At 35.0% G+C, this 18344-nt stretch overlaps 2 protein-coding genes across 2 annotated transcripts; one reads left to right on the forward strand and one right to left on the reverse strand.

Annotated features, from left to right (window-relative positions):
- Positions 1–2269: 2269 nt before the first annotated feature.
- On the reverse strand, positions 2270–3619 carry LOC130824945 (uncharacterized). The gene is made up of 2 exons (XM_057689968.1): positions 2688–3619; positions 2270–2630 (listed from the first exon to the last, which is right to left on the reverse strand). Exons 1-2 carry the CDS (start codon positions 3617–3619, stop codon positions 2270–2272), a joined length of 1293 nt encoding a protein of 430 aa, XP_057545951.1.
- A 7430-nt stretch (positions 3620–11049) lies between these two features.
- On the forward strand, positions 11050–18027 carry LOC130825381 (hypersensitive-induced response protein 4). The gene is made up of 5 exons (XM_057690583.1): positions 11050–11478; positions 15081–15201; positions 15381–15472; positions 17200–17296; positions 17390–18027. The coding sequence occupies exons 1-5, from the start codon at positions 11284–11286 to the stop codon at positions 17758–17760; spliced, it is 876 nt and encodes a 291-aa protein (XP_057546566.1). The 5' UTR covers positions 11050–11283; the 3' UTR covers positions 17761–18027.
- Positions 18028–18344: the final 317 nt, after the last annotated feature.

Genomic DNA, 18344 nt, shown 5'->3' on the forward strand with positions numbered 1-18344 from the left:
CTAGACTCATACTCCCCTTTAATCTGATTTACAACTAGCTATGAATCAATTTTAAGACTAATCCTTCTGGCTTCCAAGGCTTTGCACAATTGTAACCCAGCAATGATAGCCTCATATTCAGCTTCATTGTTGGCAGCTTTAAATTGAAATTTCAAAGTGTATACAATAACTTTTCCTTCTAGGGTGATTAAAACCAATGTGGCCCCTGCACCAATGAGTCTTGATGACCCATCGGTTAATATTTGCCAGATAGGTTCCTCATTTTCATCTTGTGTTCCCCATTCAGCAAAAATATCTGCCAATGCTTAACCCTTTATAGCTCTTCTGGGTTGAATTTGTACTCCGAGACCATTAAGCTCAACAACCCATTTTTCCAGTCATCCAGATCTTTCTATTTTCACCATACTTTTCTCTAATGGTAGGTCTGTTAAGACTACCACTAGGTGAGCATCGAAATAAGGCCTTAATTTTCTAGCAGCATTTATTACAGCAAACGCTACTTTTTCAATCATGGAATATCTTGTTTCAGCATCCAACAACATTTTACTTACAAAGTAAATTGGATATTGAATTTTATTTTCTTCTTTGATCAACATTGCACTCACTGTGTGATGTGTTGATGATATGTACAAGTATAATGTTTCTCCAGTAATGGTTCTTGCTAGAGTTGGCAGATTGTGAAGGTGTTCTTTCAACTCCTTAAATGCCCGACTCTGCACTTCACCCCACTCAAAACTTTTGTTACCTTTCAAAACTGTGGAAAATGGCAGGATTCTCTCAGCTGATTTGGAGATGAATCTGGAAAGAGCTACCATCCTCCCTGTTAATTGCATAATTTCATGCCTATTCCTAGGTTCTGCCAGATCCATGACTGCTTGAACCTTTTCTGGATTGGCATCAATACCTCTTTGGCTGACTAAGTAGCCCAAAAACTTTCCAGACTTTATCCCAAATACACACTTTTTGGGATTAAGTCTCATCTTATATTTTCTCATATTATCAAATGTTTCTTGCAAATCTATAACCATTTCTTTTTCTGTTTTACTTTTTACAATTGAATCATCTACATACACTTCTAAATTTCTACCCTTCTGATTTTTGAAAATTTTATCCATTACCCTCTAATAGGTTGCCCCAGCATTCATCAAACTAAAAGGCATCATCATATAATTGAACACCCCTACTGAGCATACAAATGTCGTTTTCTTTTTGTCAGCAGGGTCTATAAATATCTGATGATAGCCAGAAAAGCATCCATACATGATAGAAGAGCATATCCGGTAGTTGAATCAACTAGTTGGTCTATTCTGGGTAAGGGATAACAATCTTTAAGGCAACATCTATTTAAACAGGTAAAATCTATACACATTCTCCACTTCTCAGGCTATAGCGTTGTTTACCAAAACAACATTAGCCAGCCATTCCGGGTCGAGACATTCCTCAATGAAACCATCATCCAACAGCTTTTGAACTTCTTCTTCAATGATTTTGTCTTTTTCAGAGCTGAAGTTCCTTTTCTTTTGTTTAATAGGCTTGACTCCTCATGGACATTTATTTTATGAGTGACTATTTCAGGGTCAATACTTGGCATGTTTGCTGCTGAATATGCGAAGAGATCAACATTCTCGTGAAGGACTTGAATCAGATGGAGGCAAACCTGAGGATCCAGATTTCCCCCAATCCTTACGGTTTTATCTGTTCCTTCAATCAATGCAACCTCTTTAATCATCTGGTGATCAATCTCCATTTGTGGGGTACTGATTTTTACATTTTCATCCTCAGATGGTCTGGGATCAATTTCAACAATTTTCTGAGTCCCAGGCCCAGATGGAGAAGCAACTGATTTCAATTTTTTATTCGACTGATTGCTTTCGAAACTTTTTAATAGCACCATATCAGCCTCGGCACCCTCTCTTTTCCTTTGTGGCTCAACACTTACTTTATTTACAAAATTGAAAGACCTCGCCATTTTTTGATTTCCTCTGGCTCTCTCCACCCTTCCATCTTTTCCTACAAAGAGTAAGGTTTGATGGTGTGTAGAGGGAATACCAGTTATTAGTACAGTAAACTTCCTTCCTAGAATACAATTGTATCTAATAGGAGCATTAATAATATTAAATTTCTGGGGAACCGTTATGGTGACCCCTTGTGTGTTAGTGATAGTAACTGGCAGAGTGATTTTCCCTTCTGCCAGAACTGACTCATCGAAAAACCCAACGTTGGGCGTAGTTGATCTCTTCAAAGCTTTGTCATCTAAATCCATTTGATCCTAGTAGGATTTATAGAGAACATTAATTTCAGCACCACTATCTAGCAGCATTCTATGTACAGATTGATCAGTAATGTCTACAACCATCACCAGGGGATCTGAATGGGGATAGGATACCCCTCTGCAATCCTCCCTAGTGAAGGTCATATCTGGCAGTTGTGGTGGTTCAGCCGGCTCTGTGATTTCCATCGGCTCTAATCTGGGAGCTGTTGTTGCTCTCAAGGGTGCTTTATTATCAAATATCTCGGATTTCTGAAATATCACAAAAATTTCCTTCTTCTTCTTTGGGGCTTGCTCCCCTTCCCCTCTGGCTTGTCTGGATCTACTTTCAGCTTGTCTTTTGCAGAAAGTTTTATCTTGTCTGTATTGTTGGAAGTATCCTCTTTAAATCAAATCTTCAATATTGTTCATCAAAGACTTACAATGTTCTGTCCAATGACCTGGACATTCATGAAATTTGCAATAAGCACCTGGGTTCTTGCCAACAACTTTCCTCTGGACTGGCCTCTGCCATCTGGTATCCACTTTATGTACATTAAAGATTTTAGCCCTATCATGTCTTTCAGATGGCTTCTTGCTGCCCCTCTTAGGGATTTTCCCTTTATGCTCCATTGTCCCTGTTATGGATTTAAAATCTTCCACATCTACATGGGACTGGGCATATTCTCTAACTTCCTTCATTGTCTTCAAATAAGTCCACTGGTTGCTGAACTTCAGAGCCTCACTTTCAGGCCTATCAGAGTTTAGGCCTTGTCTGGAAGCGAAGGTCAAGATATTTTCTTCAGGGTTCAGCACCTGCAAACTTTCTTTGTCGAACCTAGAGACGTAATTCCTCATGGATTCATCTTTTCCCTGTCTTATGCTCATTATTTCAATGGATTGCTTAGATCTGGCAGTCCTTGATGAGAAATGACTCTTGAACTTTTTAGCAAGTTCATCAAATGAGGAAATCGAGCCATCTAGGAGGCTTTGAGCCCATTTCTGTGCTGTACCAGTTAAGGTTAGAATGAAATTTTTGCACCAACTGGCATTGGTGTGACTATTCATGTCCATCTCATTATTAAAGGCTGTTAGATGGACATTTGGACACGTCTCCCCCTTATAAGTCAAATGAGCAGGAAATTTCACCCTTTTCGCAGGTGAGGAAGCAATTTTTGGGATGAATGGTGTCTTCCCAAAAAACCTTATTTTCTGATTTTCTGGGATCTTGAGGGGTAAACCTAAATAAGAGGATTTCCCCTTCAAGGAATGAATATTTGGTTGTATACTCTCAACAACCTGTAATGATTCTCCTTCACCTTCACAAATTTTTAAAGGTGATGGTAAATGAGCTTTTCCAAGCCTGCTCATGGCAGACAATCTTTTCGTCGTCATTGACTCCCTCGTTACAAGCTAGGAATCAGTTTGTCGATAGACCGTCTCAGTTTATCCCTTTTTAATGTGTGTTCCTAACTGGGACGATACTCCAGGGTTCGAAGGGGTCCTGTACTAGGCGTATCTTCTGCCCGGCATAGACTCACCTTCGTCTTCCCTGTGAATATTTCTATTCCTATCAGAACTTAATTGACCTGATTCTCCCTGAATATGAGGAGGTATATAAGATTCATCCTCCTTTTCCAGATAACGTTCATTGGAGATCTGCTCCCTTTGATTAGGGTCAGCATCTCCTGTCGTTCTCGTTCTGACAGCATTTGCAACTACTGCTGCTGGGCTATTGCATCCCAAGTGAGAATAAATTGAGGTTGAACATCCCCAACTTGCTGCTTTATTGGGGACTCCTTTTGTGCCTGGGATATGACACGCTCGGTTGTTCTCTGCTGGAGCTCAATGATCGTCTCTTAGATCTTCTTTAATCAACGATTCTTTGAGCAGCATTCCTAAACCTCCTCCTTTGGGATCTACTTCTTTTGGACTGATTAGAATTTTGACTTTGGTTTTCTGAGTTGCTTGTCATCTTCACCATTCTAGAAAATTTTTACGATAACTTTTAGCAAAGAAAGAAAAGTTGGGCCCTCCTTCTAGCACCAAATTGTTCCTGTCTGATTTTAAAGAACAATGAATTAAGATTTTAATCTCATGATTAGCCGTTAATAAGATGATTTTTGCTGGTGGAGGTCTTAATTTAATTCCTTGCCAGTTATACAGTAAGATCTTTGGATGGAGATGCTGATGATTCCTACAAAACACACCAAAGGGGTTTGAAAGGCCCATAATTCTTTTTCGGGGGCCTACTCCGATGCTTAAGTTAGTACAGATCAATATATGGATTGCCTAATAGGTCCTTCGAGGTGCACAATGGCAACCAGGTGGATTACTGCTTAGGGCTTGTTTAGTCGTGAGGTCTTTTTTGTAATAAATTATCACGACAAATGTTGATTTAATCTTTTGTAAATCTCTAATCCGTTGCTCTGAAAGTCAATATGAAATCTTGATATTCAGTTAAGATCGTTTGTATTTAATCACTTTTAAATTCTTTTTTTTTTCCTTTTCCCTTCCGAAAATTCCTCCCCTCATTTATGGCGCTTTGGTGAGTATTTATAGCTTATCATTGTGGAGCAAACATCCTTTTCCGACCCCTAAAGACATTCTCTGCATGCACCAATCTCCTTTTTAGACGTGTCAATCCCTTAATCACAATCAAATACTTTATTTGTCCTTTGTGTTGTTTCTAATTTCTCCTTTGAACACGTGTCCCATTTCATAAAAGTGATGCTTTAATGAAGGACATGTGTACTCACATGCACGTGAGCTTCTCATGCACTATCCTATTGAGCCTGTATGTAGAATCCTTCAATAACCCTGCCAGATAATTTCTCCCAGATAACTACTTATTAACACGAAATCCTCCCAGATTCGGGTAGGTTTGATTTCTTTTGACTGTCTTTTTATCATAATAACCTTTGAATAATATTCTACACACACAGATGTTGAAGCTAATCTTCAAGGATTCTTGTCTGAAATTTCTTTTGCTTTTGACATCCCTGTTTTTCTTTCTTTTTTAAATTGCACTTTAAAAGAACTAAATTAATAAAGTTTCAATAGGTTTAAAATTTTAGAGAATTGTTTTCCATTAAATATCTACTTATTCTTTGTTAAATTGCTAAAATTAACCTCTATTTTTGAAAAAAAGGTTATTCCTTAATTATTTTAAAAGAGAATATTCGACATTTTAAATGTTTACAAATGTCATATGGGATTCAGATATAGGTGTTCATTCGGGTCATCGGGTCGGTTTCGGACGGTTGTAATTCGGCTCGGTTGGTTTTAGAATCGGTAAATTTTCGGTTGTATACAACAACGGGTCATACTCGAGTCAGATCGGTTGGTTACGGGTCGGTTTAACAACGGTTGTTCGCATTATCGGGTTCAAACCGGTTTGTTATCGGTTGAAATTCGAGTCACGTGTCAATCGAGCTCGGGTTGTCATCGATCTTACATTAGTTCGGTTTTTTCGGGCACAAATCGGGTTCGAGCTTTATTTTTTGAGTAGTTATCGGTTACGGACAACTATCGATCGAGTCAATATCGAAATAAGTTAATAGTCGGGCTTTTAATTGATGTATGCTCATTTTATGGCAGATCAATTTATTTCAATTAGTTTATATATATATATATATATATATATATATATATATATATATATATATATATATATATATATATATATATATATATATATATATATATATATATATATATATATATATATATATATATATACATATATATATATATATGAGACTATTATTTAATAATGCATCATGTTGCTACGTTTGATAATTGATTAAATATTAAAACTCGATAATCGAAACTCGATTTGTTTGAATGAATAAGAATAATCTAAACTATCTCATAGGCTATTAGAATATACATTACTCTATTACACTAATAATCGATTGTATTTCTAAGTTTGATAATTGAAACTTATTATATATAATAAAGTGAATTAGGTTAATCAAGTAATCATAACCATTTTATATGATATTATGTATTTATACTTATTAATGACCTTGAATACTTTAAAATAATAAATCTATTACACTAATAATTGATCATATTTATTTTAAAACTTAATAATGTTCAGAACTAGACCTATTGGAGTGAATGAAACTAATACAAAGTATCTTATAGAGTTATAGTTACAGTTACAGATTATCATTGACAGTTAACTCAATGCTATTACTTATTAGTTATTACTGATATTGAATACTATAAAGTAATTTATAGGCTATTAATAATCGATCGTAATTCACTTATCGTAATTCGATCTATTAAAGACTTATAGTAAATGAAACTAGTACTCCACCTTTTTTGTTACTTTGAATTAAATAGCCTAAATTATGCAATTTTACTAAATTCAATAATAAAAATATTTAATATTTGATTTAAAATATTTATATTACTCAAATAAATTATTTTAAATAACTAATTGTCCAATTTGATGAATATATTACTCAATTGATACATTACTTGCACAAAATGTTATTGGTTATTTGGATAGCACACGGATAAGGTGTTTTAGCCGTTGGATTATAATGCTAATATCAGATCAATGGTCAACAACTTGCCACGTCACCGTCATTTGATAAAAAAGGATTTTGGTTCCTTTCTTCATCCTGTAACAGCGACATTTCCCAAATCCCGCTCTAATAAACCCTAACTCAACTCTCTCTTCTTCATCCTGTCACTGAAACCGGCGGCCCTCTTACAATCCCATCTGTTCTCCTCCAATCCGGCCGGTAGAACACGTTCATCTCCGGCAGCCTGTAGTACCGTAGGTATGAAGTTCTTGTTTTTTTTCTTTTTCTCTGTACCGTAGCAATTGTATTTGTTAGTAGCAATTTGGCATTCTTTATCTTTCAAAATGAGTTGGTAATTGTAATTAGGCACCAAGTTCTACTATAAAACTCCTTCTTCCTTTTGATCTAACTTTGATTTGCATTTGAGTTCTAATTTTGTAATGGGCTGAATTTTATTTTATCATAGATTTTTTTAGGGATGAACATGTGTTTATTTGCTCTTACCACATCAGTGTCTTTTGAGTTCTTACTAGAGTGCTAGTTTATCATAGATTTTATCATCAATGTTTATCATAGATTACATGAAATTGTAAGTTTGGGTTGAACTGTTCAACTGTCAATTCCATTCTTCAGCAACTATTCAACTGTAAATCTCCAAATGTCGCTGTACTTTTGCATCTATTTTCTTGTTTGGGTTGAAATTGTAAGATTTTGTATAGAAAAAGGCTGATATTCATGGTTCTCATTGTTCATAACTTCAATTTTATCATCAGCGTTTATCATAGATTACATGAAATTGTAAGTTTGGGTTGAACTGTTCAACCGTCAATTCGATTCTTCAGCAACTATTCAACTATATATCTCCAAATGTCGTTGTACTTTTGCATTTTTTTTCTTGTTTGGGTTGAAATTGTAGGTGGATGTATAGAAAAAGGCTGATATTCATGGTTCTCATTGTTCATAACTTCAATTTTATCATCAGTGTTTATCATAGATTACATGAAATTGTAAGTTTGGGTTGAACTGTTCAACTATCAATTCGATTCTTTAGCAACTATTCAACTGTAAATCTCCAAATGTCGTTGTACTTTTGCATCTGTTTTCTTGTTTGGGTTGAAATTATAAGTTTTTGTATAGAAAAAGGCTGATATTCATGGTTAGCTTTATCAAATGGACCCCTGTAAGTTGTTCATATGTTGTTCATATGTTGTTCATATGTTGAAATGGTTGCAACTGTCAAGTTTTTGTAAGTTGTTCATATGTTGAACCCCTGTTCTAGTGTTTTTAGTTAGCTTTATCAAATGGACCAAAATCTTTTTTCATTAGCATCATTTTCTTTGTTATTGGTCATACCACCATGGTTGACGTTAGTTCTACAATTCACAATCATATATTGGATCTGAATATTCTAACGTAAATGTTTTTGCTTCTATCGGACACAATTTTCACAGTATCACGAAGAAGCAAATTTGTTGATGATGGATAAGGAGAGTTGTGATCTGCTCATTGTAGTGAAAAAATATTCAAATATTGTTCAAACAATGTTCAATACTTCTTTTGAAATTAGAAGATGGGATTAAATTTGTTCAATCTCTAATTCTTAATTGTAGGAAGATGAATTTTAATGAGGCAAATGAAGCTAATGGTTTTCAATTTGACAATATTTCGAACACGAGTAATTTGTTAATCTAATAGTTCAAGTACCTTATATGTTTTGTACTTTATCATTCTTTTGCATTGTGTTCAATATTGAGATAAATTACTAGCATGTGTATTATTTTTGTTGAAATTAACAGCGTTTGAAGAGTTACAAACTAGTGTATCCACTCCAAGGAATGTGAACCCGAACCCTAGACAAGTTTTCCAACATCCTATTCGTCCACCAAAGCGTGCAAAAACTAGTAGAGGAAGAGGTGGAATTTCTTTAGCTGGAGGTCGAAGGCGAATTAGAACTGAGTTTCAGGAGGATATTGAAGGACTTGGAAAGCGTACCTCACCAGTTTGGGATCATTTTACCATAGTATATGTTAATTTGGTGGATGTATAAGTGATGGATGTAAATTTTTGGGGTTAAAAACTTAATATTTGTATATTTATATTTGGTGGATGTATAAGTGATGAATGGAAATTTTTGGGGCTTAAAGCTTGAAGAATTGGTGGAATCTTATTGGTTTATAATTGATTTGCTAAAATATTCATATATAATCTTGTTTACAATCTTTCAATATTAGAAATTAGTTTTCAAATATTCGAAAAATCATAATTAGAAAACTGAAATTGGACCTAATTTGCTGAAATTAGGTGAAAAATTGATTCGGATTTATAACAATTCGATTAACAATCGGTTCGGGTTGGTATCAGTTCGGGTTAAAAACAGTTCGATTAATAATCGATTCGGGTTTGTATCAGTTCGGGTTAAAAACAATTCGATCTTAATCGGTTTTAGTCAGGTTGCATTTGGTTACGTGCATAATTCGGGTCGAATTTGACTCGGGTCGATCACTGTTCAGTTCGGGTAACATCGGTTAAGGTTTATATATCGGTTATAAAATTCGGTTGCAGTTCGAGTTCGGTTTTGCCCTTTTCGGTTATCAAACAGTTCGAGTGAAGTATCGGTTCGGGTAATTCCGGTTCGGTAAACCTAAAAAATTTACATTTTTTCGAGTCGGATAATTTTCGATTCCGGGTCAGGTTTGTTTTGAACAGCTCTAGATTCAGAGATGAGATTTTATAAATGTCAGAACGAAGTTGGATGATGTGTCTTGCCACCTATCTGGATTTTTGGTACCTTGGAGCGGCTTTCCAGCTTATGTTCTGATGCACGTAGCCATTTCCTTGCCTAAAAGGAAAGAAAATGGAACGGGTTAGTGGTTGGTTTGATTTTCTGGGTGGTTGGTTCTTTGATTTTTCGGATCTCAATTTAGGTATTTGGCTTTTGATTGTTGATAATCGGAATCCAGTGGTAGAGACTCCTTTATTGGTGCCTAACCACTTTGGTTGCAAATTGATTGATGCAAGCTCCTTGTCAAGATCCACCTCCACCAAAACACCTTTCATCCGCCATTAACAAACCTTGAATTATTCTCTGCAAATGAAGACTTATGGAACAATACACACTTCCCAATCTCCATACCCTCCATTAATAAACCTCGAATTCATCACGGGCTAAGCTTACCAGCTATGATTATCGCCTTTTTTTTCTTTCTTAATGAGGGAGGAAGAACGTGCAATGTTTTAATGATTTACTGACCTTTTTTTTTCTTTCTTAATGCTTATTAAGAGGCTATTTGGTAAGGTTTTTTTTAGAAAGATAAGGGATTCAAAATAATAAATACCCTTACATGTTGTTTGTTTTGAGATGTAGGTATCAATTACCCTTACTTGAGAGTAACAAATACCCCTATTTTGTTACTACAGCAATATGTGGGGAAAAGTTATCTTCCATTAGTCTATTCTCTTAGGTAACCTCTTTGTACCAACTTCAGCCACCCTTTAAAAAACTAAACCACCAACTTTAAGCCCTCAATCACCACTCAACGACCTACATATCCCATCGCCACCACAAACCTCTACATCATATAATTTGAACTACATCATGTAATTACAGTGCTATAAGTAGCTTTATCAATTCATTTTGTTAATTGATTCAACCTTTATTTCAAACTTTGTTTTAATTAATAATTGTTGTGAAGATAAATTAAAGCAAAAGATTACCAAAATTTAAGGAGAGAGAAAGCTTTGAAATTGGTATGTTTATGTTTTGTGGAGAGAGAAAGCTCTGAAATTGGTACATATATGGCTTAAGAAGAGATAAAAAATGGAGGTATGGTTCTTTTAGGACTTCTTGATGCAAGCTGGTGAGCCTCCCATGTATAGTAATTGATTCTCTTATATTATGCAAGTGTAACCAAACAGATTATTAAAATAACGTTTATTGAATCCGTTTGACCATCTTTTCTCTTACTATTCCCTTTCCATTCCAATCAATATACCAAACAACCCCTAAGAGTAGTTATCAGCTGCAACTTAGCCAACAAATTTTGAACACTCGGACCCGACTCGACCCCGTTCAATTTATTTTATAGCCCATGACCCAACCCAGTTAAGACGGGTCGAAATACCCAATCCGTAATATATTACTTTTTTAAATATTGACCCACCATTTAAAATTCATATCGGCAAATAGATGAGTTAGATTAAGTGGGTCGGGTTTTTTTTAACACCCTACTTGTGAACTACATTTCGGCTTGCAAGACTATCATCTGTGGACGAAGGTCACGGTTCTGTAGGTCCTAAAATAAATTTCTAAGGAAAACAGATGGGTTGCGACTTGCGATCAGCGCTTGTGATGTGACAAAGTGAAGTTACCCGCGCTGCGTACAAAACGTCCACGTTCCCACTTCTAAACGAAGCATTTTTTCGTTCGATCTTTTTTTTATAACGATCGCTATACATCTTCATCTACTTTTCAATCCCAAAATCTAAATCTGGAAAATGGGCAATACATATTGTGTATTTGGAGGGTGTATAGATCAAGCAAGTGTAGGAGTAATTGAGAGATGGGGTAGATTTGAAAAACTGGCTGAACCAGGGCTTCATTTCTTCAATCCTTTTGCTGGTCAATGGCTTGCTGGTGTTCTTTCTACTCGCATCAATTCTCTTGATGTCAAAATTGAGACCAAAACTAAGGTGATCTTTTTACTATTTTAAAATTTCTTTCCTGAAATTGAATTATGATAATGTAGTTCAGGGTTTTTGTTTTATATGTGGGTAATTGATTTTAGGTGTGAATTTTGAGTAAGCTTGATGTCGTTTTATTATCCCCTGGGAAAAAAATTCTCCCTTATAAAAATGAGTTTTGATGTAGTGTAATTCATGGAATTATTGGTGTTTTCTTTTTTTTTTTTGGTTAATTTTGAATTAAATTGTATGAATTGTGATATCTGGATAAGATTATTTGCAGGAATTTTTTGACAGAAGTTAGTTTTAAATTTTTTAGTGTTCTTGTTGTTTTGCTGACCATAGAGCATATAATGTGGTTTCATTTACTGTCTTAAAGTTTTTCGGTTGAGATGTTGTATTGTGACCATAATCCAAAAACAAGGGCGCATCACAATTGTAAAGTGAAATGCAAGGGTTTGAGAGTTTTGTTGAAAAACAAATGGACAAACTAAACTTAAAAGCAGAGTACAACACCAAAGAACAAGAACATAAAAGACTAATGAGGTATCTAAAGATATCTCCCCCTCAAACCAAAATTACTTTCATTAATATATTATCATACACTAATGACAAGCCTCACACAATGTTTGAGAACACTCTCTCAAAGTAAAGGTTGAACCTTTGATATGCATCTCCCTCAAATGCACTAATACAAGTAGGATGGACTCTCTTGGTTGAAACCCTAGTTGATTCCAAGTATTAGGCTCTCTATTATTTTCTAATGATGTTCTATGATCCTTATATATAGTCGTACAACATGTTAAAAGCCCTAGGACAAAAGCCTTGATGCCCGAGTATTTCCCGCAACAAACGGATACTCGACAGATTTTGGGCCAGCATCTCGCTTGACCGAGCTTCCTGGCGCTCAACCATGTTAAGCGGTACTGTTAAAAACCCACCGACTTTGATTTTGTTGTTGCCTTGGTCGTGGATTGTTCCTCTTGAGCCTTGCCTTGATCAAGGCATACCTCAACACTTTCCTTTAGCACTATATTGCCTTCATCAAAGCATGCTGTGATATGACACATGCCATGCAATCCCTAATGATCACATTATCAAGTGATCCAAAACTTATCCTCCCACACCCTATGCCATTTACATCTTCACTCTCAAGTGTGCAAGCTAGAACATGGCAATGAGATGATCAAACTCATCACCAATGTCATGAGAATTGGCTCTTGCTTCAACATAAAGGTTTTTTATGAAAAAAGGACCAATATTTCTCCATTGTAAAGATCTTAAAACATCACATTGTGGGTTGTTTAGATATATATTTCATTTTTACAGCCCAGATTTGGTGTAACAATAACCACAACATTCCCATTATTACATCGTTGTTGTAACGTGTGGTTCAACAAGCTCGATTGCAATGAATTCAAAAACCTTTACGGTATAGTGGCAATACGGTGATGCGACCTTGTTTTTACGCTATGGTAGTAACCGCCTAGGTTGTCTTGTTGACTAAATCCTTCATCTTTGCAACGTTGTTGTACGTTTTTTTTAGATGTCCTATTTATTTTGGTTCATTTATGTATTTAGTAAATAGTTACACTATCTATATCCTCATCTTATCCGCAAACTCATATTCTCTTTTTATCTTATCCAAAAATCTCTTTCACCCATTTATTTTTGTCTTTTTCTCCCGTTTTTTCAACTCAATTTTAGTAAATACATAAAGTAAGTACATATTGGTGTAACAAAATGACAAGGAGAGAGGATCGTATTTTTTCATTGGTTGTGAGTCTACTTATAAGATTTAGTTTTTCTTTGGTATCATTCACTTAATGAGCATCCTTGAATTGCAAAGGTGCTTATAATGATAAATATGCGTTGATCATGTTATCATGAAACTTTAACTTCATGGTGAGGAGTAAAGAAACTGAAGGCCACCTTAAAATGTTATGGTAAACCCGTAATTAATTGTGAATGTGTAGGCTTTATTGGGAATTATCTAAACTCTTCTATTATTGAAGAAAACGATGGATTTGATTAATAAGTGGACTCTACGATAGTAAAGGATAACAAATTTTTGAGTCTTTAGTTTCCTAATATGAGCTAAAAGCTCTACCAAACACATTATTTGAACAAATTTTTCTCCCTCTAACCTCCTTTATATAAGCGAACTACTATTTCCATGTCCCCTTTTTACTTTATCTCTTCTATAAGATGCGTTCTAACTGAATTACAAGATGAATCCTATTGTATTGTTGTCTTAGCCAATACATTATAGAATTTTTGCTTCTTGGACCATTATTTCTCAACATTGATATGCATAAAACTATATAAAGAAAGGCTTGGTAATGTTAACCCAGAAAGAGTATAAATTTTTCATCATAACATCTATGATTAAAGAAATTATTGGGAAATCTTGGCAAGGTTTGGCTGTTGAATGGTTGGTATTATTGTTGAGAAGGGAATACTTACTTGAGGAAATGGATAAATTCACCTAGATTGACTACTTTTGGGTGCATAATTGCTGGAAAATTTTAAAGATCTTGCGTGGCCTTAAATTCATGTAAGCAATGGTATCATTCTCTTTATTAACTTAGACATTGGCAAAGTATTGAAATATGTGTTAAATTTTGTTTTGAAATAACATATATAAAGATTACAATAATGTTGTAAATAGCATCAAACACCAAATGGTATTCTTGATTTTATTCTTCTTGATCACGAACAATTCGCAGAAATTTTGTAGTTTAGGCAGACTTTCTTAATACTAGGTCGAAGAATTATATAAACTTTCCTAAAATAAATATCATCGCTTTAGGATCTATTAAGATTGAAATTTATTTCATATACAAATACCCACGCTATAATTACAAAGCACTTCTATTCTTAAAAATGAACAATATTAACAGAAATTATAACATTAAAGGATTAGCTAGTTCTTTTTGTATGCTTGTGCATAAGAGAAGAATTATGATTTTCATCATCGTGCAAAGCTGTCCATTTTTCTCTATTTACTGTGTATATCCCTTTAATATATCACAAAACGTCAAAAGTTCAAAGACATGCATTGCGTACATGCATTATTCCATCATCAAAATGACACATCTCAATACGGAATACCCATCTATGAGCGGGCTCGATCTAGGCCGAGGCTATGAGATTTGGAAGTCACTAAATTTCAGCCCCTGTAATCTGCTCAAAAGACTCAAAATTTTCAACCCCAGCTAAATTTATTGAGGACATGACTTTTGCGCAAGTTGTAAAGTTTGTTTTCCTTGTCCGTTTTGATCTAGCACTAGCACACGTTTCTTATCATTGTAATTATAATTATGATATTTAGGACATTAGGACCTTATTCTAATACTCTAAATCATCCAACAATCTGAAGAAATGATATGTTGTATCGATAATTGCTTTCCACTAGTACCTATATCTGGATTTATTGGTTCTTCTATGTTGGATGTTTTGTTTTAGAGATTCATCTGAAAACACTTGAGTTGCTTGATGTGTTTATGTGTCCAACTGTTCATATATGGAATAATGAAATGCATCTGACCGGAGCTCCATTGTGTAGTACTGAATCTTTATATTGCATGTCTAATGGTACCATTTTACAGGATAATGTCTTTGTACAAATGTTATGCTCCATTCAATACCGTGTAGTCAGACAAAACGCTGATGATGCCTTTTATGAACTGCAAAATCCTAGAGAACAGATTCAGGCTTATGTTTTTGATGGTAATCTTTTGAAAACACTTTTTGGCTTTTGCTTACTTCATGTACAAGAGTCACTTCATATTTCTATTTGTTATGATTGTTCTTTCCTCCCCTCATGGGTCAGCTGAAGTGTTTCACACGCACATCTTTGGAATTCACATGCTAATGTTTTTCTTTGCTCTGTAAAAATAATTTTCTAGTCGTGCGTGCTCTTGTCCCGAGGATGAATTTGGATGAGCTTTTTGAACAAAAAGGAGAGGTTGCTAAACATGTATTGGAGGAACTCGCAAAGGTAATTGTTTCAAATTTATTTTCCTCAAAGTGTTTTAAAGTTTGGTTGCTGTTGGTTTCGTCAAAGTGCTTGAGTAGAGTTTGTTGTTAATTTAGTTGAGTTTCCTTTTGAAACACGTGCAGAAGATTCAGCTTCTACACCATTGGAATGATCCATTTTTTTTCTTATTTTTATATATTTAATAATTTAATTACGTTAACTTACAGAATGGACCCAATTTAAAGCTGTTTTTAAGTGTCATGTTGAGTAGGAGTTTTCTATTCATCAAAGATGAATAAGTTGGTTTCTAGTATCTCACAATCATCTTTAAATATTTCCAAAGTAAAGAAGTGATAGTTAATATTGTTTCCATTATCATAATTAAAAACCTTAAGGTGTTGCTTTTTGAAGTCTTTTGAGCCAACTAACCAAGATATATCAACAAAGTAATTGTGCTAGATAACTTAAAATCGGAAGAATAAAAGATTGCTTAACCATGAATGCCCATATAGAGGGTTTGGCCAGGGAAAGGTCAAATTTTCAATGCTTTCTCATCGTGATTGTAGCTCCTCCAATGCTAGTTAAAGGTGAAATTATCAAGATCGTGCTGGATCCCTATCGTATTTTTTAGACCCTAAGGATCCGGGTCCAATAGAAAACTCAAGCATCTAGGTCCGGGTTCGAGTTTGGATTTCGAAAATTTAAGGGTCCAAATTGGGGTCTATAGTTAAGATCTTCACGTAAGAAAATTTCTTTAAGGTTCTGTGTCCAATTTTTTAGACCCTTAAGATTAGTGTTCTGGTTCAACCAAGAAGTTGAAGCAAACGAAGTAGATTAATTCTAATGCAAAATTTTCGAGCAGATATACTATTATTGCTCTAAACTAAGTAATGAGATTTCATCCGCTAAATTGTTTTTAAGATATGTTTCTCCTTTGAGAACCAGTTAGCTCCGCTGAGTTTATGTCCAATAATATTTTTCCATCACTATTACTCTCACATTTTCACAACTTAAAAAGGTCTAATATGTTGAGTTTAGTCTTTACTCCCAATAGGCTCAGCTTAATTCAGTCATAGTAGGCTCAGTTCTTCTAAGTTCTTGTTATGAATCAGGAAAAGCAGTCCTAAATCAAGGCTGTTTTGTAGCTTCTCAATGATCGCTTCTTGGGCACAGCTGGCTCCTACATGTTTTCTGTCATCTCTAGATATATTTGACTAACCTATACAAAATCTATGCCTTAATTCAGGCAGAAGAAGAATGTATGGTTATGTACCATTAATGCTTATTTTATACTTTAAGTTTTCTTGTTCTCATGGACCAATCTTGAATTGTCTCGCGAAATCGTTGTAGGTACATCCCTCTTGAACTCTGACACTCATAAAACCTGACCTCTACTAGTGATGCGTTTTAGGTGAAATACAAGCATAATAATTTCCACTCCTTTTGTTCACAATTCACATGATCTGAATGTGCATTCATACTTTTTAGCACTAAACTTGTGTGACCAATATTTTTGTTTTTCCATGAGATCTGAACCGAAGTCTTCATTGTGATTGTTACCTGAACAAGTTTTGAACTTGTTCTTTCTTCGGTATTCCTTGAATATTATCATGAATGAGTGCTTAGTAATTCACTATTTTTTTAATCTGAAATGCTTGATGTCAAGAACTGTGGGGATTTGCATTCCGAGGTTGAGTGTGTTTGAAACTTTGAACTTTTTTAATGATCAACTGTGAAATAATGAACAGGTTATGGGAGAATATGGATACAGTATAGAGCACATTTTAATGGTTGATATTATACCTGATCCAGCAGTTCGCAAAGCTATGAATGAGATAAATGCAGGTCCTGATCTACTTCTATTCCAATCTATGGTATTCTTTGCATGACTTAGATCTACTCCGTAAACGAAACTCTGTTATTTACCTTGATGTACAGCTCAAAGGCTTCAGCTTGCTAGTGTTTATAAAGGTGAAGCTGAGAAGATTCTGCAAGTGAAAAAGGCGGAGGCCGAAGCAGAATCCAAGTATCTGGGTGGGGTCGGAGTGGCAAGGCAAAGACAGGCAATCACAGACGGCCTAAGAGAGAATATACTGAACTTTTCGAACAAGGTTGAAGGAACATCCGCTAAAGAAGTCATGGATCTTATTATGGTAACTCAATACTTCGACACTATTAGGGACCTCGGTAATCAATCAAAGAACACCACTGTTTTCATACCCCATGGTCCTGGTCATGTACGAGACATCACTGAGCAGTTACGAAATGGGCTTATGGAAGCTGCAAGTGCTAATTTAGAAGCTAATTAATTAATTAATTGCTTTGTTTGCTGGTGATTTAACACTCTGAATGGTGTTACTTTTACGTATTACAATAATCTTTGTTATTATGGTAAAAGAGTAGACGTATATAATTAATGTGTGGGAATGGCTGTATATAAGCATATTGGATATTTATGATGAAAGTTTCAGTTTTTTATGATTGAACGAACTCCTTGCTGCTTAGGTCTACCAATATAATTACAGCATTACTGTATTGTCAATCGAAGTTCAATAATGAATTCAAGCCAATTTTTATAACTTAAACTGTTGTAAGAGCTGATCAAAGTACTTTGTAAAAGGCAATCTCTCGATAAAACGCCCTCAAAATTAAAAGTTTATATGCAAATAATTTGTATTTTTGGTCTATTTAGCCCATGTATGAAATGCGTTTTTACGGTGACGAGACCGTCTCAGATAAGAATGTAGGGATGGCAATGGGTCGGACTCAGCTCGGATTATACATACTCCGACTTTGCTCCGGATAATAGTCGGACTTTTTTTTTCATTTCACCTCCAGTCGGAGTCGGATTATGCATACTCCAAGTTTGCCCGACTCAGACTTTCGGACTCCA

Source organism: Amaranthus tricolor, chromosome 10, assembly GCF_026212465.1.
Source record: "Amaranthus tricolor cultivar Red isolate AtriRed21 chromosome 10, ASM2621246v1, whole genome shotgun sequence".
NCBI lineage: Eukaryota > Viridiplantae > Streptophyta > Magnoliopsida > Caryophyllales > Amaranthaceae > Amaranthus > Amaranthus tricolor.